The sequence below is a fragment of the Petromyzon marinus genome, chromosome 80 (assembly GCF_048934315.1).
Source record: "Petromyzon marinus isolate PM22_M1 ecotype Great Lakes invasive population chromosome 80, UKy_Petmar_22M1.pri1.0, whole genome shotgun sequence".
In the NCBI taxonomy this organism is placed as follows: domain Eukaryota; kingdom Metazoa; phylum Chordata; class Hyperoartia; order Petromyzontiformes; family Petromyzontidae; genus Petromyzon; species Petromyzon marinus.
The window spans coordinates 7,949,692-7,974,499 of NC_133746.1; the positions used below are offsets into that span (position 1 = coordinate 7,949,692).

General features: G+C 47.9%; 1 protein-coding gene across 1 annotated transcript; it reads right to left on the bottom strand.

Annotated features, from left to right (window-relative positions):
* Positions 1 to 1,386: 1,386 nt before the first annotated feature.
* On the bottom strand, positions 1,387 to 24,583 carry LOC116958695 (uncharacterized). Its single transcript, XM_032981429.2, has 3 exons — positions 24,457 to 24,583; positions 7,528 to 7,702; positions 1,387 to 3,273 (listed from the first exon to the last, which is right to left on the bottom strand). Exons 1-3 carry the CDS (start codon positions 24,468 to 24,470, stop codon positions 1,477 to 1,479), a joined length of 1,986 nt encoding a protein of 661 aa, XP_032837320.2. The 5' UTR covers positions 24,471 to 24,583; the 3' UTR covers positions 1,387 to 1,476.
* Positions 24,584 to 24,808: the final 225 nt, after the last annotated feature.

The following is a 24,808-nucleotide window of genomic DNA, read 5'->3' on the forward strand; positions in this document are numbered from 1 at the left end:
AGGGGTGTTTATGGGTCAAACCATTCTCCCTGTTTTACATGAGGGGTGTTTATGGGTCAAACCATTTTCCTTGTCTACATGAGGGGTGTTTATGGGTCAAACCATTCTCCCTGTTCTACATGAGGGGTGTTTATGGGTCAAACCATTCTCCCTGTTCTACATGAGGGGTGTTTATGGGTCAAACCATTCTCCCTGTTCTACATGAGGGGTATTGAATGGTCAAACCATTCTCCCTGTTCTACATGAGGGGTGTTTATGGGTCAAACCATTCTCTCTGTTCTACATGAGGGTTGTCCATGGGTCAAGCCATTGTCATGTTCTACATGAGGGGTGTTTATGGGTCAAACCATTCTCCCTGTTCTACATGAGCGGTGTTTATGGGTCAAACCATTCTCCCTGTTCTACATGAGGGGTGTTTATGGGTCAAACCATTCTCCCTGTTCTACATGAGGGGTGTTTATGGGTCAAACCATTCTCCTTGTTCTACATGAGGGGTGGTTATGGGTCAAACCATTCTCCCTGTTCTACATGAGGGGTGGTTATGGGTCAAACCATTCTCCCTGTTCTACATGAGGGGTGGTTATGGGTCAAACCATTCTCCCTGTTCTACATGAGGGGTGTTTATGGGTCAAAACATTCTTCCTGTTCTACATGAGGGGTGTTTATGGGTCAAACCATTGTCATGTTCTACATGAGGGGTGTTTATGGGTCAAACCATTCTCCCTGTTCTACATGAGGGGTGTTTATGGGTCAAACCATTCTCCCTGTTCTACATGAGGGGTATTGATGGGTCAAACCATTCTCCCTGTTCTACATGAGGGGTGTTTATGGGTCAAACCATTCTCCCTGTTCTACATGAGGGTTGTTCATGGGTCAAGCCATTGTCATGTTCTACATGAGGGGTGTTTATGGGTCAAACCATTCTCCCTGTTCTACATGAGGGGTGTTTATGGGTCAAACCATTCTCCCTGTTCTACATGAGCGGTGTTTATGGGTCAAACCATTCTCCCTGTTCTACATGAGGGGTATTGATGGGTCAAACCATTCTCCCTGTTCTACATGAGGGTTGTCCATGGGTCAAACCATTCTCCCTGTTCTACATGAGGGTTGTCCATGGGTCAAACCATTCTCCCTGTTCTACATGAGCGGTGTTTATGGGTCAAACCATTATTCCCTGTTCTACATGAGGGGTATTGATGGGTCAAACCATTCTCCCTGTTCTACATGAGGGGTGTTTATGGGTCAAACCATTCTCCCTGTTCGATATGAGGGGTATTGATGGGTCAAACCATTATTCCCTGTTCTACATGAGGGGTGTTTATGGGTCAAACCATTCTCCCTGTTCTACATGAGCGGTGTTTATGGGTCAAACCATTCTCCCCCCCCCCCCCCCCCCCCCATGGTTCTGCACTGATATCGCCGTGGCATTCGCAAAAACATGTCATTCACGATAAATCGCATTTCGCCGCGGCTCGATCACCCGGATCGAGTCTCGACCAAGGATGCCCCGCCAGCCCAAGACCGATTCTCCGAAGCGCCGCTCACCCCCCTGCCCCCCCCCTGCCCCCCCTGCCCCCCACGACATGCCGAGGGCGAGCGCTTGCCGTCGGTTGCACGGACGCCCCGACCGCCCCCACCATCGCCGTCGGTGCCGTGTGGCGTCGATCCCCGGGCCCTCTGCGCCCGCCCTGAAACTTTCCCCCGGCCGCGGCCGCCCCGGTAGCGGCGGCCGCCCCGGCGGGGAGCCGCGGCTCGGTGCCGGCACCGCCGCCTCGAGCCTCCTGCCCAGCTACGGTTGCCGCCGGCGCCGGCGCCGGCGCCGGCGCCGGCGCGGCCGCGGCCTCTGCATCCGCCGCCCCTGCCACCGCTGCCGACGCCGGTGTGAGCACCGGCGACATCGCTGTGCCCTCGGCGCCCTCCAGCCCAGGCGTCGGTGTTGTTGGCGCCGACGCCACCGCCGGCACCACCGGCGCCGCCGGTGTGGAGTGGAGTTCGCCGTTCATCCCATTCTCGTCCCCAGCCACGACTGCTGCCGCCCACGCCGCCGCCTACACCAACACTGCCATCGCCACCACTGCTAGCATCAGCAACACCACCACCACGACCATCACCACCACCACGACCATCACCACCACCACGACTATCACCACCACGACCATCACCACCACGACCATCACCACCACCATCACCACCACCAGCACCACCACCAGCACCACCACCAGCACCACCACGACCAGCACCACCACCAGCACCACCACCACCACCACCACCACCACGACCAACACCACCACTGCCATCACCCCCACCAACACCACCACCGCCAACACCTCCACCACCACCAACACCACCACTGCCATCACCCCCACCAACACCACCACCGCCAACACCTCCACCACCACCAACACCACCACTGCCATCACCCCCACCAACACCACCACCGCCAACACCTCCACCACCACCAACACCACCACTGCCATCACCCCCACCAACACCGCCACCACCACCAACACTACCACTGCCATCCCCGTGCCCACTATGACCTCCTCCCCAACCGCTTCTGCCAACACCACCGCCACCAACGCCAACACCACCACCACGGCCACCACCGTTACTGCCACTGTGACCACCATCACCAACACCGCCATCATCACCACTGCCAACATCATGACCACCATGACCACTACCACCAACACCACCACCAACACCACCAACACCACCAACACCACCACCAACACCACCGCCAACACCACCACCAACACCACCACCAACACCACCGCCAACACCACCACCAACACCACCACCAACACCACCACCACCGCCAACACCACCACCAACACCACCACCAACACCACCAACACCACCGCCAACACCACCACCAACACCACCACCAACACCACCAACACCACCACCAACACCACCACCAACACCACCACCAACACCACCACCACCAACACCACCACCAACACCACCAACATCACCACCAACACCACCACCACCACCACCACCACCCCCACCACCACCACCGCCACCACCACCGCCACCACCACCACCGCGACAATATCCGGGCTCGAGGCTGCGGTCGGTGCAGTCGGTGGTGCGCCAGTCGCAGGCTGAGCAGCGGCACTCCTCGGCCACGGGGTAGAGGAGCGCCGGGTCGGAGCCGCGGGGGCACCCCCGCAGCAGGGCCCTGCGGTAGGACACGCGCCCGTAGGTGCACACGTGGTTGTTGGGCGCCGTCGCCGGCAGCAGGAACTCCAGGGGGCTGTTCAAATCCTGCGGTGGGTGGTAGGGGTGGTAGGGGTGGTGGTGGTGGGTGGGGAGGTCGTCCGTAAGTGACGTCACGCGATTTTTGACCACGCCCACGCCCACGCCCACGCCCACGCCCCCCCCCCCCCCCCCCGCCGCCTTTCGTCACGCGACGTCACATAAAAGTCAGAACGCCCCCTCCCCCCCTCCTCAAATATGACGTCACAAAAAGTCAGAACGCCCACCCGCCGCCCCCTCCTCAAATATGACGTCGCAAAGCTCTGCCCCGCCCCGCCCCCCCCCCCCATCTCAAATATGACGTCACAAAAAGTCAGACTCTCCCCCCCCTCTCAAATATGACGTCACAAAACTCTGCCCCGCCCCATCTCAAATATGACGTCACAAAAAGTCAGACTCTCCCCCCCCCCTCAAATATGACGTCACAAAACTCTGCCCCCCCCATCTGAAATATGACGTCACAAAAAGTCAGACTCTCCCCCCCCCTCAAATATGACGTCACAAAACTCTGCCCCCCCATCTCAAATATGACGTCACAAAAAGTCAGACTCTCACCCCCCCTCAAATATGACGTCACAAAGCTCTGCCCCCCCCCCCTCAAATATGACGTCGCAAAGCTCTGCCGCGCCCCCCCTCAAATATGACGTCACAAAAAGTCAGACCCTCCCCCTCCTCAAACATGACGTCACAAAAAGTCAGACTCCTCCCCCTCAAACATGACGTCACAAAGCTCTACCCCCTCCTCCCCCCGCCCCCCCCAAAACCCCCCCCCCCCCTAAAAGACGCTTCAAATCTCTTTAAACTATTGTCGTAATTGTAGCGCGGTGTTCAATGCGGCGCTGCACACTCTTGACGTTGTAGGATAAAACATTCATCAAAAAAGTCAATTTAATTAAAGTAGAAACGTATTCTCTTACATTGTGAGACCTCCTTTGCTCACCCAGAGCCCCTCAATAACTCTGATAGTGGCGCTGTTTTTTGAGTTGTGTGACGCCTTTTGGCGTCCTCTGGTCCAACACCAGTGGAGACTTAAAGGGCTCTAAGAAAAGCCGTCTCTGGTGTGGACCAATCAAATTCAAGGACAGTGCCAATATTATTATTATCAGAGTTGTCTCTTTTTGTTGGCATTTTGACTGCTTGTGTTGTGGTTATTGCAAACACGATGCCTTCTTGAATAAAAGGTGTCAGTTTTTGTGCCAGTTAAAAGGCTAAAACCTATTACTATATCTTGTTACTGGCAAAGGAGGTCTCATAATGTAAATGTTCACCCAGAGCCCCTCAATACTCTGATAGTGCGCTGTTTTTGAGTTGTGTGAGGCCTTTTGGCGTCTTCTGGTCCAACACCAGTGGAGACTTAAAGGGCTCTAAGAAAAGCCGTCTCTGGTGTGGACCAATCAAATTCAAGGACAGTGCCAATATTATTATTATCAGAGTTGTCTCTTTTTGTTTGCATTTTGACTGCTTGTGTTGTGGTTATTGCAAACACGATGCCTTCTTGAATAAAAGGTGTCAGTTTTTGTGCCAGTTAAAAGGGTAAAACCTATTACTATATCTTGTTACTGGCAAAGGAGATCTCATAATGTAAATGCTCACCCCGAGCCCTCAATACTCTGATAGTGCGCTGTTTTTTGAGTTGTGTGACGCCTTTTGGCGTCTTCTGGTCCAACACCAGTGGAGACTTAAAGGGCTCTAAGAAAAGCCGTCTCTGGTGTGGACCAATCAAATTCAAGGACAGTGCCAATATTATTATTATCAGAGTTGTCTCTTTTTGTTTGCATTTTGACTGCTTGTGTTGTGGTTATTGCAAACATGATGCCTTGAATAAAAGGTGTCAGTTTTTGTGCCAGTTAAAAGGGTGAAAACCTATTACTATATCTTGTTACTGGCAAAGGAGGTCTCATAATGTAAATGCTCACCCCGAGCCCTCAATACTCTGATAGTGCGCTGTTTTTTGAGTTGTACGTCTTTTGGCGTCCTCTGGTCCAACACCAGCGGAGACTTAAAGGGCTCTAAGAAAAGCCGTCTCTGGAGAGTGCTTGATGACCGTGACGAGTGGTGGGAAAGTCACATGGAGGGTCTACCCTTTGTCTAATTGCGCAGTACGTTCATCGGGCAATTCACCATTCCGGCGAATTGCCCGATGATGATGCTGGATGTATTTACCAGCGAAACGTCACAGTGCTACTCAAACATTGTAAATGTTGTGGATTCACTCTTCAACACACCGGTGGGCTAAAGTAGTGAACTATTTTGTCTTTTTGTCAACGTGACACTTTTTGTTTTGCTGATTGGCCGTGTCGGGTGGTGGAGGGTTACGACACAATTATAAATAAACGCGATCTAACCCAAAACACCTTTATTATGAATAATATTGGTCGCGAAAGCCTACTGACGTTCAGCACGTTGAACTTCTTTCGCGCCGTACGTGGCCAACCGTGCTAACCGGAGGTGCCGGGGGAAGGATCAAATAACTGAACACCAAAGACCGGTTCTCAAGAAATCAGTTCCCAACGTAGCGTAGCGCTGTGGTGTAGTGTATGGTATATATTAGTATAGTTATGTAGAGTGGTCTACGCAGTGAGTAGTAGTGTTATAGTAGGCTAGTACAAAGTCTAGTGTTTCATAGTGGTGTGTAATAGTGAGTAGTAGTGTTATAGTAGGCTAGTACAAAGTCTAGTGTTTCATAGTGGTGTGTAATAGTGAGTAGTAGTGTTATAGTAGCCTAGTATAAAGTGTAGTGTTTCATAGTGGTGTGTAATAGTGTGTAGTAGTGTTATAGTAGCCTAGTTTAAAGTGTAGTGTTTCATAGTGGTGTGTAATAGTGTGTAGTAGTGTACAGTAGGCTAGTATAAAGTGTAGTGTTTCATAGTGGTGTGTAATAGTGAGTAGTAGTGTACAGTAGGCTAGTATAAAGTGTAGTGTTTCATAGTGGTGTGTAATAGTGAGTAGTAGTGTTATAGTAGCCTAGTATAAAGTGTAGTGTTTCATAGTGGTGTGTAATAGTGAGTAGTAGTGTACAGTAGCCTAGTATAAAGTGTAGTATTTCATAGTGGTGTGTAATAGTGTGTAGTAGTGTATAGTAGGCTAGTATAAAGTGTAGTGTTTCATAGCGGTGTGTAATAGTGTGTAGTAGTGTTATAGTAGCCTAGTATAAAGTGTAGTGTTTCATAGTGGTGTGTAATAGTGAGTAGTAGTGTTATAGTAGTTTAGTATAAAGTGTAGTGTTTCACCGTGGTGTGTAATAGTGAGTAGTTGTGTAGAGTGTAGATCAAGGCCGTAGCCATGGAGTGAACATTGGGGGGATGACCAAATCTTCCAGGGGGTCTGGGGGTACCCCCACCGCCAAATCCCCCAGGAAAAAAAATATAAATTTGAAAACTAATTTCCTGCCTAATATATATAAAAAAATTCACTAACAAATGGGGATGGACTTTTTATTTATATTTTAACAATAATGTCTAAGAGAGTGTTATTGTTGTATTACATCGCTCTGTGTTTTTGCTATTGTTTCATTGTATGCAATGGCAGAGATTAGGGATTTATAAAGCACAACCGTAGCCAACGATCATGTAAACACAAAATCTATTTTAATAGCGACATATTGCGGAAGAGATTGTTTCGAGCGTATCTAAATATCCAAATGCATATTGTAATCACGGCCTTATATAGTGCAGTGTATACCCAGTTACTGTGAATAGCTCAGTCACAAGCTAATCACTCAGCTATTTCAATGCTAAATTCTATGCTAATTCCTTTGTCAAGGGGTGCCTCTGCGGATGTGTATACTTTAACTTAGCTATTTCAATGCTAAATTCTATGCTAATTCCTTTGTCAAGGGGTGCCTCTGCGGATGTGTATGCTTTAACTTTAACATAGCCATTTCTGTGACCAGTCACAAGCTAATCACTCGGCCATTTCAATGCTAAATTATTTGCTAATTCCTTTGTCAAGGCGCTTTGTTTCTTCTCACACAGCTTAAAGGTCGCGGTCTGAGAGTGGATTTGTTCGCTCCAGCGCTGTCCTCCAGACAGTCTCGTCCCTTCACCTGATGAAGGCCGCTTGTGTTGTGGCCGAAACGACGTGAGAATTTTATTGTGTTATTTTATTTTATTTGATCAATTTATTATTTTATTCTCATTCTACGTGACTTTACCGAAAGAACCAAAGAAGATGAGGCCTTGGTGTAGTTCGTATGTTGAACTTCTTTTAGCACCGTACGTAGCCAACCGCGTGAATCGGCACCACAAACTTCACGCTCCTCACCCAGGTGATGCAATGGCCGGCGCACGTGGTGGTGTTAACGGCGGTGCATTCTTGGCAGTCGGCGCGCTCCAGTTGTATGGTGGTGTTGACGGGGATGCATGTCTGGCGTGCGTGCACCGTGCCTGCCGACAGCAGCAGCAGCAGCAGCACCCTTTGGAGCCACCTGGGGGTGGAGCTAAAGAGAAGGTGGGAGGAGTCAGTGTGGGTAAAACATGCAACTACAATGTGGGTTCACAATAGGGTTACATTCAGCATAACTGGTCAACCGCATGCGGAAATAAACCAAACCGGTTACCGGTTTGTGCCTCGTATATATTTATAGCGAGCCAATCTCTCCACATCGACAGGCGGAGGCGCAGGTGAAGCATCCCGTGCCTTTCATTCCACCACCACCACATCGGCAGCTCCTTCAGAGCTCTCTCTCTCCTTCATCCACAACTCTCTCTCCTTCATCCACAACTCTCTCTCTCCTTCATCCACAACTCTCTCTCTCCTTCATCCACAGCTCCTTCCTTCATCCACAGCTCCTTCATCCACAACTCTCTCTCTCTCCTTCATCCACAGCTCTCTCTCTCCTTCATCCACAGCTCTCTCTCTCCTTCATCCACAACTCTCTCTCCTTCATCCACAACTCTCTCTCCTTCATCCACAACTCTCTCTCCTTCCGATTTAAAGCTTTCGTGACTGCAATGATTCATCTTCTTTGGTTCTTTCGGTAAAGTCACGTAGAATGATAATAAAATAATAAATTGATAAAATAAAATAACACAATAATATTCTCACGACGTTTCGGCCACAACACAAGCGGCCTTCATCAGGTGAAGGGGGCGAGACTGTCTGGTAGGACAGCGCTGGAGCGAAAGAGCCACGTTCAGATACGGCCTTTAAGCTGTGTGAGAGGAACAAAGCGCCTTGACAAAGGAATTAGCATATAATTTAGCATTGAAATGGCTGAATGATTTGCTTGTGACTGGTCACAGAAATAGCTATATTAAAAGTTAAAGCATACACACCCGCAGAGGCACCCATTGTCTTAATACCTCTCACACCACGGTTAATGGTATAGTTTTACAATATGGAGCATACTAGGGCCTCGCAGCTGTCTCTCTCCCCCTCCTCTGTTCCGACCATGGACGAACTCGTCCGTCTGAACGGGGCCCGTGGTGCTGAAATTTGAGGGTTAGAATCCACCCATTTTTTCGCCATATAGCATTGTGATATATAACGACTTATTGTTGGTAGCTTAGCTGATTGGAGAATATAGAGTTTATTGATAACATGAAGGTAATTTATATTTTAGTTTTTATTGGTTCACTATATAGTACTGTGAATAGTTCAGATGTGTAGTCATTTCTGTGACCAGTCACTAGCTAATCACTCAGTTGTTTCAATGCTGGATTCGCCTAGTTATTTCAATGCTAAATTCTCCTGTTTAATTTGTACTAAGGGCCTCGGTGAATGTGTATGCTCTGACTTTAACGTAGCTATTTCTAAAGCAGGTACAAGCTCTATTTCTGCAGCAGGTACAAGCTAATCAGTCAGCTATCTCAATGCTAAATTCTATGCTAATTCCATTGTCAAGATGTGTATGCCTTAACTTAGCTATTTCAATGCTAAATTATATGCTAATCCCTTTAGCAATGGGTGCCTCTGCGGGTGTGTATGCTTTAACTTTTAACATAGCTATTTCTGTGACCAGTCACAAGCTAATCATTCAGCCATTTCAATGCTAAATTATATGCTAATTCCTTTGTCAAGGCGCTTTGTTCCTCTCACACAGCTTAAAGGCCGTATCTGAACGTGGCTCTTTCACTCCAGCGCTGTCCTACCAGACAGTCTCTGCCCCTTCACCTGATGAAGGCCGCTTGTGTTGTGGCCGAAACGTCGTGAGAATATTATTGTGTTATTTTATTTTATCAATTTATTATTTTATTATCATTCTACGTGACTTTACCGAAAGAACCAAAGAAGATCTCTCTCCTTCATCCACAACTCTCTCTCCTTCATCCACAGCTCCTTCCTTCATCCACAACTCTCTCTCTCCTTCATCCACAGCTCTCTCTCTATCCACAGCGCTCTCTCTCCTTCATCCACAGCTCTTCATCCACAGCTCTCTCTCTCCTTCATCCACAGCTCCCTGTACATCACACAGCTCTCTCTCTCCTTCATCCACAACTCTCTCTCTCCTTCATCCACAGCTCTCTATCTCCTTCATCCACAGCTCTCTCTCCTTCATCCACAGCTCTCTCTCTCTCCTTCATCCACAGCTCTCTCTCCTTCATCCACAGCTCTCTCTCCTTCATCCACAACTCTCTCTCCTTCATCCACAACTCTCTCTCCTTCATCCACAGCTCCTTCCTTCATCCACAACTCTCTCTCTCCTTCATCCACAGCTCTCTCTCTATCCACAGCTCTCTCTCTCCTTCATCCACAGCTCTCCATCCACAGCTCTCTCTCTCTCCTTCATCCACAGCTCCCTGTACATCACACAGCTCTCTCTCTCTCCTTCATCCACAACTCTCTCTCTCCGTCATCCACAGCTCTCTATCTCCTTCATCCACAGCTCTCTCTCCTTCATCCACAGCTCTCTCTCTCCTTCATCCACAGCTCTCTCTCTCCTTCATCCACAGCTCTCTCTCCTTCATCCACAACTCTCTCTCCTTCATCCACAGCTCCTTCCTTCATCCACAGCTCCTTCCTTCATCCACAACTCTCTCTCTCTCCTTCATCCACAGCTCTCTCTCCTTCATCCACAGCTCTCTCTCTCTCCTTCATCCACAACTCTCTCTCTCTCCTTCATCCACAACTCTCTCTCCTTCATCCACAACTCTCTCTCCTTCATCCACAACTCTCTCTCCTTCATCCACAGCTCCTTCCTTCATCCATCCACAACTCTCTCTCCTTCATCCACAGCTCTCTCTCTATCCACAGCTCTCTCTCTCTCCTTCATCCACAGCTCTCCATCCACAGCTCTCTCTCTCTCCTTCATCCACAGCTCCCTGTACATCACACAGCTCTCTCTCTCCTTCATCCACAACTCTCTCTCCTTCATCCACAGCTCTCTATCTCCTTCATCCACAGCTCTCTCCTTCATCCACAGCTCTCTCTCCTTCATCCACAGCTCTCTCTCCTTCATCCACATCTCTCTCCTTCATCCACAGCTCTCTTTCCTTCATCTACAGCTCTCTCCCCTTCATCCACAGCTCTCTCTCCTTCATCCACAACTCTCTCTCTTTCATCCACAGCTCTCTCTCCTTCATCCACAGCTCTCTCTCCTTCATCCACAGCTCTCTCTCCTTCATCCACAGCTCTCTCTCTCCATCCACAGCTCTCTCCTTCATCCACAGCTCTCTCTCCTTCATCCACAGCTCTCTCTCCTTCATCCACAGCTCTCTCTCCTTCATCCACAGCTCTCTCTCCTTCATCCACAGCTCTCTCTCCTTCATCCACAGCTCTCTCTCCTTCATCCACAGCTCTCTCTCCTTCATCCACAGCTCTCTCTCTCTCCATCCACAGCTCTCTCTCCTTCATCCACAGCTCTCTCTCCTTCATCTACAGCTCTCTCTCCTTCATCCACAGCTCTCTCTCTCCTTCATCCACAGCTCTCTCCATCCACAGCTTTCTCTTCTTCATCCACAGCTTTCTCTCCTTCATCCACAGCTCTCTCTCCTTCATCCACAGCTCTCTCTCTCTCCTTCATCCACAGCTCTCTCTCCTTCATCCACAGCTCTCTCTCCTTCATCCACAGCTCTCTCTCCTTCATCCACAGCTCTCTCTCTCTCTCCTTCATCCACAGCTCTCTCTCCTTCATCCACAGCTCTCTCTCCTTCATCCACAGCTCTCTCTCCTTCATCCACAGCTCTCCTTCATCCACAGCTCTCTCCTTCATCCACAGCTCTCTCCTTCATCCACAGCTCTCTCTCTCTCCTTCATCCACAGCTCTCTCTCCATGCACAGCTCTCCCTCCCTTATCCACAGCTCTCTCTCTCTCTCCTTCATCCACAGCTCTCTGTCTCCTTCATCCACAGCTCTCTCTCTCTCCTTCATCCACAGCTCTCTCTCTCCATCCACAGCTCTCTCTCCTTTATCCACAGCTCTCTGTGTGTCTCTCTCTGTGTTAGTCTCTCTCTGCTTGTGTGTCTCTCTCTGTGTGTCTATGTTGCGTGTCTCTGTGTGTCTCTCTCTCTGTGTCTCTCTCTGTGTTAGTCTCTCTCTGCTTGTGTGTCTCTCTCTGTGTGTCTCTGTGTGTCTATGTTGCGTGTCTCTGTGTGTCTCTCCCTCTGTGTGTCTCTCTCTGTGTTAGTCTCTCTCTGCTTGTGTGTCTCTCTCTGTGTGTCTATGTTGTGTGTCTCTCTCTCTCTGTGTGTCTATGTTGCGTGTCTCTGTGTGTCTCTCTCTCTGTGTGTCTCTCTGTGTTAGTCTCTCTCTGGTTGCGTGTCTCTCTCTGTGTGTCTCTGTGTGTCTATGTTGCGTGTCTCTGTGTGTGTCTCTCTCTCTGTGTCTCTCTCTGTGTTAGTCTCTCTCTGCTTGTGTGTCTCTCTCTGTGTGTCTATGTTGTGTGTCTCTCTCTCTGTGTGTCTGTGTTGTCTCTCTCGGCTTGTGTGTCTCTCTCTGTGTGTCTCTGTGTGTCTATGTTGTGTGTGTCTCTCTCTGCTTGTGTGTCTCTCTCTGTGTTTCTCTGTGTCTCTGTGTTGTTTCTCTGCTTGTGTGTCTCTCTCTGTGTTTCTCTGTGTCTCTGTGTTGTCTCTCTGCTTGTGTGTCTCTCTCGGTGTGTTGTCTCTCTGCATGTCTGCCTGTCTGTGTGTACCTGATGACGATTGCTTGTGTAGCAATCGAAACGTCGTATTCTATTATTTAATTTATTTTCTACCCACGTGACTTTACCGAAAGAACAAAAGTGTATTTAATCCGTGACTGTTTCTAGAGGCAGAGTAAGATGACGAGTCGGAGCGTGAGTGAGTGAGAGTGATTGAGTGGCGTTTGTATGTTATCCCCCTGTTCTACAGAGTGAGTGGAATTGGTATGATCTCCCTCTGTTCTAAAATATGAGTGGAGTTTGTATGATCTCCCCCTGTTCTACAGAGTGAGAGTGAGTGGAATTGGTATGATCTCCCCCTGTTCTAGAGAGGGAGTGAGTGGAGTTTGTGTGATCTTCCCCTGTTCTACAGTGTGAGTGGAGTTTGTATAATCTCCCCCTGCTCTAGAGAGTGAGTGAGTGGAGTTTGTGTGATCTCCCCCTGTTCTAGAGAGTGAGTGAGTGGAGTTTGTGTGATCTCCCCCTGTTCTAGAGAGTGAGTGAGTGGAGTTTGTGTGATCTCCGCCTGTTCTACACACTGAGTGAGTGGAGTTTGTGTGATCTCCCCCTGTTCTACACACTGAGTGAGTGGAGTTTGTATGATCTCCCCCTGCTCTAGAGAGTGAGTGAGTGGAGTTTGTATGATCTCCCCCTGTTCTAGAGAGTGAGTGAGTGGAGTTTGTATGATCTCTCCCTGTTCTAGAGAGTGAGTGGAGTTTGTGTGATCTGCCCCTGTTCTACAGAGTGTGAGTGGAGTTTGTGTGATCTCCCACTGTTCTAGAGAGTGAGTGAGTGGAGTTTGTGTGATCTCCCCCTGTTCTAGAGAGTGAGTGAGTGGAGTTTGTGTGATCTCCCCCTGTTCTATAGAGTGAGTGAGTGGAGTTTGTATGATCTCCCCCTGTTCTAGAGAGTGAGTGAGTTGAGTTTGTGTGATCTCCCCCTGTTCTACAGACTCAGTGAGTGAAGTTTGTGTGATCTACCCCTGTTCTATAATGAGTGAGTGGAGTTTGTGTGATCTCCCCCTGTTCTAGAGAGTGAGTGAGTGGAGTTTGTGTGATCTCCCCCTGTTCTGCAGAGTGAGTGAGTGGAGTTTGTGTGATCTCCCCCTGTTCTACAGACTGAGTGAGTGGAGTTTGTGTGATCTCCCCCTGTTCTAGAGAGTGAGTGAGTGGAGTTTGTGTGATCTCCCCCTGTTCTAGAGAGTGAGTGGAGTTTGTGTGATCTGCCCCTGTTCTACAGAGTGTGAGTGGAGTTTGTGTGATCTCCCACTGTTCTAGAGAGTGAGTGAGTGGAGTTTGTGTGATCTCCCCCTGTTCTAGAGAGTGAGTGAGTGGAGTTTGTGTGATCTCCCCCTGTTCTAGAGAGTGAGTGAGTGGAGTTTGTGTGATCTCCCCCTGTTCTAGAGAGTGAGTGAGTGGAGTTTGTATGATCTCCCCCTGTTCTAGAGAGTGAGAGAATGGAGTTTGTATGATCTCCCCCTGTTCTACAGACTGAGTGAGTGGAGTTTGTATGATCTCCCCCTGCTCTAGAGAGTGAGTGAGTGGAGTTTGTATGATCTCCCCCTGTTCTAGAGAGTGAGTGAGTGGAGTTTGTATGATCTCTCCCTGTTCTAGAGAGTGAGTGGAGTTTGTGTGATCTGCCCCTGTTCTACAGAGTGTGAGTGGAGTTTGTGTGATCTCCCACTGTTCTAGAGAGTGAGTGAGTGGAGTTTGTGTGATCTCCCCCTGTTCTAGAGAGTGAGTGAGTGGAGTTTGTGTGATCTCCCCCTGTTCTATAGAGTGAGTGAGTGGAGTTTGTATGATCTCCCCCTGTTCTAGAGAGTGAGTGAGTTGAGTTTGTGTGATCTCCCCCTGTTCTACAGACTCAGTGAGTGAAGTTTGTGTGATCTACCCCTGTTCTATAATGACTGAGTGGAGTTTGTGTGATCTCCCCCTGTTCTAGAGAGTGAGTGAGTGGAGTTTGTGTGATCTCCCCCTGTTCTGCAGAGTGAGTGAGTGGAGTTTGTGTGATCTCCCCCTGTTCTACAGACTGAGTGAGTGGAGTTTGTGTGATCTCCCCCTGTTCTAGAGAGTGAGTGGAGTTTGTGTGATCTGCCCCTGTTCTACAGAGTGTGAGTGGAGTTTGTGTGATCTCCCACTGTTCTAGAGAGTGAGTGAGTGGAGTTTGTGTGATCTCCCCCTGTTCTAGAGAGTGAGTGAGTGGAGTTTGTGTGATCTCCCCCTGTTCTAGAGAGTGAGTGAGTGGAGTTTGTGTGATCTCCCCCTGTTCTAGAGAGTGAGTGAGTGGAGTTTGTGTGATCTCCCCCTGTTCTAGAGAGTGAGTGAGTGGAGTTTGTGTGATCTCCCCCTGTTCTAGAGAGTGAGTGAGTGGAGTTTGTATGATCTCCCCCTGTTCTAGAGAGTGAGAGAATGGAGTTTGTATGATCTGCCCCTGTTCTACAGACTGAGTGAGTGAAGTTTGTATGATCTCCCCTTGTTCTACAGAGTGAGTGAGTGAGGGGAGTTTGTGTGACCTCCCCCTGTTCTACAGAGTGAGACTGAGTGGAGTTTGTATGATCTCCCCCTGTTCTACAGAGTGAGTGAGTGAGTGGGGTTTGTGTGATCTCCCCATGTTCTATAGAGTGAGTGAGTGGAGTTTGTGTGATCTCCCCTTGTTCTAGAGAGTGAGTGAGTGGAGTTTGTGTGATCTCCCCCTGTTCTACAGACTGAGTGAGTGGAGCTTGTATGATCTTCCCCTGTTCTAGAGAGTGAGTGAGTGGAGTTTGTGTGATCTCCCCCTGTTCTACAGAGTGAGTGAGTGGAGTTTGTGTGATCTCCCCCTGTTCTAGAGAGTGAGTGAGTGGAGTTTGTGTGATCTCCCCCTGTTCTAGAGAGTGAGTGAGTGGAGTTTGTGTGATCTCCCCCTGTTCTAGAGAGTGAGTGAGTGGAGTTTGTGTGATCTCCCCCTGTTCTAGAGAGTGAGTGAGTGGAGTTTGTATGATCTCCCCCTGTTCTAGAGAGTGAGAGAATGGAGTTTGTATGATCTGCCCCTGTTCTACAGACTGAGTGAGTGAAGTTTGTATGATCTCCCCTTGTTCTACAGAGTGAGTGAGTGAGGGGAGTTTGTGTGACCTCCCCCTGTTCTACAGAGTGAGACTGAGTGGAGTTTGTATGATCTCCCCCTGTTCTACAGAGTGAGTGAGTGAGTGGGGTTTGTGTGATCTCCCCATGTTCTATAGAGTGAGTGAGTGGAGTTTGTGTGATCTCCCCTTGTTCTAGAGAGTGAGTGAGTGGAGTTTGTGTGATCTCCCCCTGTTCTACAGACTGAGTGAGTGGAGCTTGTATGATCTTCCCCTGTTCTAGAGAGTGAGTGAGTGGAGTTTGTGTGATCTCCCCCTGTTCTACAGAGTGAGTGAGTGGAGTTTGTGTGATCTCCCCCTGTTCTACAGAGTGAGTGAGTGGAGTTTGTGTGATCTCCCCCTGCTCTAGAGAGTGAGTGAGTGGAGCTTGTATGATCTTCCCCTGTTCTACACAGTGAGTGAGTGGAGTTTGTGTGATCTCCCCCTGTTCTACAGAGTGAGTGAGTGGAGCTTGTATGATCTCCCCCTGTTCTACAGAGTGAGTGAGTGAGTGGGGTTTGTGTGATCTCCCCATGTTCTAGAGAGTGAGTGAGTGGAGTTTGTGTGATCTCCCCTTGTTCTAGAGAGTGAGTGAGTGGAGTTTGTGTGATCTCCCCCTGTTCTAGAGAGTGAGTGAGTGGAGTTTGTGTGATCTCCCCCTGTTCTAGAGAGTGAGTGAGTGGAGTTTGTGTGATCTCCCCCTGTTCTACAGAGTGAGTGAGTGGAGTTTGTGTGATCTCCCCCTGTTCTACAGAGTGAGTGAGTGGAGTTTGTGTGATCTCCCCCTGCTCTAGAGAGTGAGTGAGTGGAGCTTGTATGATCTTCCCCTGTTCTACACAGTGAGTGAGTGGAGTTTGTGTGACCTCCCCCTGTTCTACAGAGTGAGTGAGTGGAGCTTGTATGATCTTCCCCTGTTCTACACAGTGAGTGAGTGGAGTTTGTGTGATCTCCCCCTGTTCTACAGACTGAGTGAGTGGAGCTTGTGTGATCTCCCCCTGTTCTACAGAGTGAGTGAGTGGAGTATTATATTCTCTAATCCCTGTTCTGCACGGGTTGCCTATGGGCTATCCTGTTTTCTCCCTTTCGCTGTAAAAAAACCCCCAAAACAACCCCCCCAACATACAACAACATAACCCGCATTCGCCAAAACACAACTTCCCCAATGCTCAGCCACCAACACTCAGTCTCCTGCAAATCACTCAGCTGACATCACACAAAACACGTAGCAATAACAGCAGCCGCAGCAACAACAAAGCATCAGACCACTACGACTGCAACCAACGTTGGCTGGACCCTCCTGAAAATGAGTCTTGAGACTCGGTCGAGGCTTTGCATTCTCTCCCGAACCGAATTAAATAAAATAAAAATATGAAAAAATTAATGGCCAATTCTAGATGTGAAGTTTTACGTGACTGCAACGATCCATACTCTTTGGTTTCTGTCGGCAAAGTCACGTGGGTAAAAAAATTAAAGTTAATCGCTAAATCACGACGTGTCGGAGGAAACACTAGAAGCTTCCGCCAGGCTTCCTGGCTCCTCCCCCTTTCTTACCCTGTACGTCACAAAGAGCTCCCACCCCCCCCTCTCTCCCCCTCTCTAGAGAGTGAGTGAGTGGAGTTTGTATGATTTCCCCCTGTTCTACAGAGTGAATGAGTGGCATTTGTATGATTTCACTCTGTTCTACATTGTGAGTGGAGTTTGTATGATCTACCCCTGTTCTACAGAGTGAGTGAGTGGAGTTTGTATGATCTCCCCCTGTTCTACAGACTGAGTGAGTGGAGTTTGTATGATCTCCCCCTGTTCTAGAGAGTGAGTGGAGTTTGTGTGATCTCCCCCTGTTCTAGAAAGTGAGTGAGTGGAGTTTGTGTGATCTCCCCCTGTTCTAGAGAGTGAGTGAGTGGAGTTTGTGTGATCTCCCCCTGTTCTAGAGAGTGAGTGAGTGGAGTTTGTGTGATCTCCCCCTGTTCTACAGAGTGAGTGAGTGGAGTTTGTGTGATCTCCCCCTGCTCTAGAGAGTGAGTGAGTGGAGCTTGTATGATCTTCCCCTGTTCTACACAGTGAGTGAGTGGAGTTTGTGTGATCTCCCCCTGTTCTACAGAGTGAGTGAGTGGAGCTTGTATGATCTTCCCCTGTTCTACACAGTGAGTGAGTGGAGTTTGTGTGATCTCCCCCTGTTCTACAGACTGAGTGAGTGGAGCTTGTGTGATCTCCCCCTGTTCTACAGAGTGAGTGAGTGGAGTATTATATTCTCTAATCCCTGTTCTGCACGGGTTGCCTATGGGCTATCCTGTTTTCTCCCTTTCGCTGAAAAAACCCCCCAAAACAACCCCCCTAACATACAACAACATAACCCGCATTCGCCAAAACACAACTCCCCCAATGCTCAGCCACCAACACTCAGTCTGCTGCAAATCACTCAGCTGACATCACACACAAAACACGTAGCAATAACAGCAGCAACAACAAAGCATCAGACCACTACGACTGCAACCAACGTTGGCTGGACCCTCCTGAAAATGAGTCTTGAGACTCGGTCGAGGCTTTGCATTCTCTCCCGAACCGAATTAAATAAAATAAAAATATGAAAAAATTAATGGCCAATTCTAGATGTGAAGTTTTACGTGACTGCAACGATCCATACTCTTTGGTTTCTGTCGGCAAAGTCACGTGGGTAAAAAAATTAAAGTTAATCGCTAAATCACGACGTGTCGGAGGAAACACTAGAAGCTTCCGCCAGGCTTCCTGGCTCCTCCCCCTTTCTTACCCTGTACGTCACAAAGAGCTCCCACCCCCCCCTCTCTCCCCCTCTCTAGAGAGTGAGTGAGTGGAGTTTGTATGATTTCCCCCTGTTCTACAGAGTGAATGAGTGGCATTTGTATGATTTCACTCTGTTCTACATTGTGAGTGGAGTTTGTATGATCTACCCCTGTTCTACAGAGTGAGTGAGTGGAGTTTGTATGATCTCCCCCTGTTCTACAGACTGAGTGAGTGGAGTTTGTATGATCTCCCCCTGTTCTAGAGAGTGAGTGGAGTTTGTGTGATCTCCCCCTGTTCTAGAAAGTGAGTGAGTGGAGTTTGTGTGATCTCCCCCTGTTCTAGAGAGTGAGTGAGTGGAGTTTGTGTGATCTCCCCCTGTTCTAGAGAGTGAGTGAGTGGAGTTTGTGTGATCTCCCCCTGTTCTACAGAGTGAGTGAGTGGAGTTTGTGTGATCTCCCCCTGCTCTAGAGAGTGAGTGAGTGGAGCTTGTATGATCTTCCCCTGTTCTACACAGTGAGTGAGTGGAGTTTGTGTGATCTCCCCCTGTTCTACAGAGTGAGTGAGTGGAGCTTGTATGATCTTCCCCTGTTCTACACAGTGAGTGAGTGGAGTTTGTGTGATCTCCCCCTGTTCTACAGACTGAGTGAGTGGAGCTTGTGTGATCTCCCCCTGTTCTACAGAGTGAGTGAGTGGAGTATTATATTCTCTATTCCCTGTTCTGCACGGGTTGCCTATGGGCTATCCTGTTTTCTCCCTTTCGCTGTAAAAAAAACCCCAAAACAACCCCCCCAACATACAACAACATAACCCGCATTCGCCAAAACACAACTTCCCCAATGCTCAGCCACCAACACTCAGTCTCCTGCAAATCACTCAGCTGACATCACACAAAACACGTAGCAATAACAGCAGCCGCAGCAACAACAAAGCATCAGACCACTACGACTGCAACCAACGTTGGCTGGACCCTCCTGAAAATGAGTCTTGAGACTCGGTCGAGGCTTTGCATTCTCTCCCGAACCGAATTAAATAAAATAAAAATATGAAAAAATTAATGGCCAATTCTAGATGTGAAGTTTTACGTGACTGCAACGATCCATACTCTTTGGTTTCTGTCGGCAAAGTCACGTGGGAAAATTTTTTTAAGTTAATCGCTAAATCACGACGTGTCGGAGGAAACACTAGAAGCTTCCGCCAGGCTTCCTGGCTCCTCCCCCTTTCTTACCCTGTACGTCACAAAGAGCTCCCACCCCCCCCTCTCTCCCCCTCTCTAGAGAGTGAGTGAGTGGAGTTTGTATGATTTCCCCCTGTTCTACAGAGTGAATGAGTGGCATTTGTATGATTTCACTCTGTTCTACATTGTGAGTGGAGTTTGTATGATCTCCCCCTGTTCTACAGAGTGAGTGAGTGGAGTTTGTATGATCTCCCCCTGTTCTACAGACTGAGTGAGTGGAGTTTGTATGATCTCCCCCGGTTCTAGAGAGTGAGTGGAGTTTGTGTGATCTCCCCCTGTTCTAGAAAGTGAGTGAGTGGAGTTTGTGTGATCTCCCCCTGCTCTAGAGAGTGAGTGAGTGGAGTTTGTGTGATCTCCCCCTGTTCTAGAGAGTGAGTGAGTGGAGTTTGTGTGATCTCCCCCTGTTCTAGAGAGTGAGTGAGTCGAGTTTGTGTGATCTCCCCCTGTTCTACAGAGTGAGACTGAGTGGAGTTTGTATGATCTCCCCCTGTTCTACAGAGTGAGTGAGTGAGTGGGGTTTGTGTGATCTCCCCCTGTTCTACAGAGTGAGTGAGTGGAGTTTGTGTGATCTCCCCCTGTTCTACAGAGTGAGTAGAGTTTGTGTGATCTCTCCCTGTTCTACACAGTGAGTGAGTGGAGTTTGTGTGATCTCTCCCTGTTCTACAGAGTGAGTGAGTGGAGTTTGTGTGATCTCCCCCTGTTCTACAGAGTGAGTGAGTGGAGTTTGTGTGATCTCCCCCTGTTCTACAGAGTGAGTGAGTGGAGTTTGTATGATCTCCCCCTGTTCTAGAGAGTGAGTGAGTGGAGTTTGTGTGATCTCCCCCTGTTCTACAGACTGAGTGAGTGGAGTTTTGTATGATCTCCCCCTGTTCTACAGAGTGAGTGAGTGGAGTTTGTGTGATCTCCCCCTGTTCTACACACTGAGTGAGTGGAGTTTGTATGATCTCCCCCTGTTCTAGAGAGTGAGTGAGTGGAGTTTGTGTGATCTCCCCCTGTTCTACACACTGAGTGAGTGGAGTTTGTATGATCTCCCCCTGTTCTAGAGAGTGAGTGAGTGGAGTTTGTATGATCTGCCCCTGTTCTACAGACTGAGTGAGTGAAGTTTGTATGATCTCCCCTTGTTCTACAGAGTGAGTGAGTGAGGGGAGTTTGTATGATCTCCCCCTGTTCTACAGAGTGAGACTGAGTGGAGTTTGTATGATCTGCCCCTGTTCTACAGACTGAGTGAGTGAAGTTTGTATGATCTCCCCTTGTTCTACAGAGTGAGTGAGTGAGGGGAGTTTGTGTGATCTCCCCCTGTTCTACAGAGTGAGTGAGTGGAGTTTGTGTGATCTTCCCATGTTCTAGAGAGTGAGTGAGTGGAGTTTGTGTGATCTCCCCCTGTTCTACAGAGTGAGTGAGTGGAGTTTGTATGATCTCCCCCTGTTCTAGAGAGTGAGTGAGTGGAGTTTGTATGATCTCCCCCTGTTCTACAGACTCAGTGAGTGGAGTTTGTGTGATCTCCCCCTGTTCTAGAGAGAGAGTGGAGTTTGTGTGATCTCCCCCTGTTCTACAGACTGAGTGAGTTGAGTTTGTGTGATCTCCCCCTGTGCTATAGAGTGAGAGTGAGTGGAGTTTGTATGATCTCCTCCTGTTCTACAGAGTGAGTGGAGTTTGTATGATCTCCCCCTGTTCTAGAGAGTGAGTGAGTAGAGTTTGTGTGATCTCCCCCTGTTCTAGAGATTGAGTGAGTTGAGTTTGTGTGATCTCCCCCTGTTCTACAGAGTGAGTGAGTGAGTGGGGTTTGTGTGATCTCCCCCTGTTCTATAGAGTGAGTGAGTGGAGTTTGTGTGATCTCCCCCTGTTCTACAGACTGAGTGAGTGGAGTTTGTATGATCTCCCCCTGTTCTAGAGAGTGAGTGAGTAGAGTTTGTGTGATCTCCCCCTGTTCTACAGAGTGAGACTGAGTGGAGTTTGTATGATCTCCCCCTGTGCTATAGAGTGAGAGTGAGTGGAGTTTGTATGATCTCCTCCTGTTCTACAGAGTGAGTGGAGTTTGTGTGATCTCCCCCTGTTCTAGAGAGTGAGTGAGTAGAGTTTGTGTGATCTCCCCCTGTTCTAGAGATTGAGTGAGTTGAGTTTGTGTGATCTCCCCCAGTTCTACAGAGTGAGTGAGTGAGTGGGGTTTGTGTGATCTCCCCCTGTTCTATAGAGTGAGTGAGTGGAGTTTGTGTGATCTCCCCCTGTTCTACAGACTGAGTGAGTGGAGTTTGTATGATCTCCCCCTGTTCTAGAGAGTGAGTGAGTAGAGTTTGTGTGATCTCCCCCTGTTCTACAGAGTGAGACTGAGTGGAGTTTGTATGATCTCCCCCTGTTCTACAGAGTGAGTGAGTGAGTGGGGTTTGTGTGATCTCCCCATGTTCTAGAGAGTGAGTGAGTGGAGTTTGTGTGATCTCCCCCTGTTCTACAGACCGAGTGGAGTTTGTGTGATCTCCCCCTGTTCTACAGAGTGAGTGAGTGGAGTTTGTGTGATCTTCCCCTGTTCTAGAGAGTGAGTGAGTGGAGTTTGTGTGATCTCCCCCTGTTCTACAGAGTGAGTGAGTGGAGTTTGTGTGATCTCCCCCTGTTCTAGAGAGTGAGTGAGTGGAGTTTGTATGATCTCCCTCTGTTCTAGAGAGTGAGTGAGTGGAGTTTGTATGACCTCCCCCTGTTCTACAGACTGAGTGAGTGAAGTTTGTGTGATCTACCCCTGTTCTATAATGAGTGCGTGGAGTTTGTGTGATCTTCCCCTGTTCTAGAGAGTGAGTGAGTGGAGTTTGTGTGATCTCCCCCTGTTCTACAGAGTGAGTGAGTGGAGTTTGTGTGATCTCCCCCTGTTCTACAGAGTGAGTGAGTGGAGTATTATATTCTCTAATCCCTGTTCTGCACGGGTTGCCTATGGGCTATCCTGTTTTCTCCCTTTCGCTGTAAAAAAACCCCCAAAACAACCCCCCCAACATACAACAACATAACCCGCATTCGCCAAAACACAACTCCCCCAATGCTCAGCCACCAACACTCAAGTCTCCTGCAAATCACTCAGCTGACATCACACACAAAACACGTAGCAATAACAGCAGCAGCAGCAAAGCATCAGACCACTACGACTGCAACCAACGTTGGCTGGACCCTCCTGAAAATGAGTCTTGAGACTCGGTCGAGGCTTTGCATTCTCTCCCGAACCGAATTAAATAAAGTAAAAATAAAAATAAATTAATGGCCAATTCTAGATGTGAAGTTTTACGTGACTGCAATGATCCATACTCTTTGGTTTCTGTCGGCAAAGTCACGTGGGTAAAAAAACCTAAAAACAAATTAAAGTTAATCGCTAAATCACGACGTGACGGAGGAAACACTAGAAGCTTCCGCCAGTCTTCCTGGCTCCTCCCCCTTTCTTACCCTGTACGTCACAAAGAGATCCCCCTCTCTCTCCCTCTCTCTCTCTCACTCTCTCTACTCACCACGATTATACTGGTAGGAACGAACTTGTAAACTGAGTGTACCAGCCTGCAATAGATTGATGTGTCCGTCCGTCCGTCCCCTTTCGATACTTTAACGAAGTGAAATCTCGTGCTGTTGGGGTGTAAAATCAGCAATAGACAGCGCAGAGACTTGTCCTACCAGCCCACCCTGCAGGGACCTGTTTCTGCTGTGACCATTGGCAGCTGATGACGGAAGCTCCGAAACATCGTGATTTAGTGATTAACTTCATTTTTTTAAATATATATAAAGTTTATATATTTTTTTTAAACCTACGTGACCTTACCGCAAGAAGCCACGCAACAAATTAATGATTTAAAGCTTTCGTGACTGCAGTAAATTCATATTCTTAGCTCTTTCGGTAAAGTCACCACGTTGAAGGGAAACAATAAGATAATAAAATATATATATAAAACATTGTTTTCCCTTCAACGTGACTTTACCGAAAAAGCTAAGAATATAAAAACAAATTAATGGCCAGCCAGCAAAAAAAAATAAAACAGGCAAAAACTAACAGTAAATAAATAATATTCTTAGCTCTTTCGGTAAAGTCGCCACGTTAAAGGTCACCTGATGATGACCGTTTGCGTTATGGTCGAAACGTCGTGAGAATTTTTTTATTGTTTTATAAATATATTTTATTATTTTATTGTTTCCCTTCAACGTGGTGACTTTACCGAAAGAGCAAAGAATATGAATTACTGCATTCACGAAAGCTTTAATTGAAAAAGTAAATAAATCAATTGTTGATTTAAAGCTTTCGTGACTGCAGTTATTCATATTCTTGGTTCTTTGGGTAAAGTCACCACCACGTTAGAAGTGAAACAATAAAATAATAAAAATATAAAACAATAAAATTATTGTAAAACAATAAAATTATTATTCTTGGTTCTTTGGGTAAAGTCACCACCACGTTAGAAGGGAAACAATAAAATAATAAAAATATAAAACAATAAAATTATTGTAAAACAATAAAATTATTATTCTTGGTTCTTTGGGTAAAATCACCACCACGTTAGAAGGGATAACAATAAAATAATAAAAACACATATAAAACAATAAAATTCTCACGACGTTTCGACTGCAACACAAGCAGTCGAAACGTCGTGAGAATTGTATTGTTTTATATGTATTTTTATTATTTTATTGTTTCCCTTCTACGTGGTGGTGACTTTACCCAAAGAACCAAGAATATACGGTAAAAAAATCATCCTTATGCACACTTACGTTAATCGGAGGTGGGGGGGGGTGGAAATACAAAAAACGAAACACATCATCAACAACAACAACAATAAAGCAGTTCTAAAAAAATTAATTCGTCATTACATATTATGATTTTTTTTTAAAAAAAACAATGTACATTGCTCAAAGAGGCTTCCCTTCAATCGAAAGGGAGGAGCGTTCCAGACGGCCTCATGTCCGCAGAACTCTTACACACAGCCTATATAGCCCGCACGCTAGACGTCAATCCCAGTCATCGATGAGAGCGTGCGAGCGCGCGTGAGGGGATAGAGAAAAGAGAGAGAGAGAGACGAGAGACTGCCGTACCACGCGGTTGCCATTGTTCATGTTGCGTACCACCGCCACCAACGCCGCTTGTGCTCCTTGCAAGCTCTTCACAAGTGAGCGCGTGGCCCAGTGCCACGCGCTCGGCATTTATAGGAACGTCACAAAACCACGCCCCCTTATCCCCCTCTCTCCCCAGCCCCTCCCCCACTCCCTCCCTGCCGTGTGTAATCCAAGCCTAGAATATTGTGTGTGTGGAGTCTTCCTATCGGGCTTCTAAACACTCAATAAGATGAACAATTATAAGTAATTCAAGCTGTTGGTTCAGCTAGCGGGCAGGAGGGGAGGGTGTCGGCATCAGTCAACTGTGACTCACACAGAGACCCGTGGACTC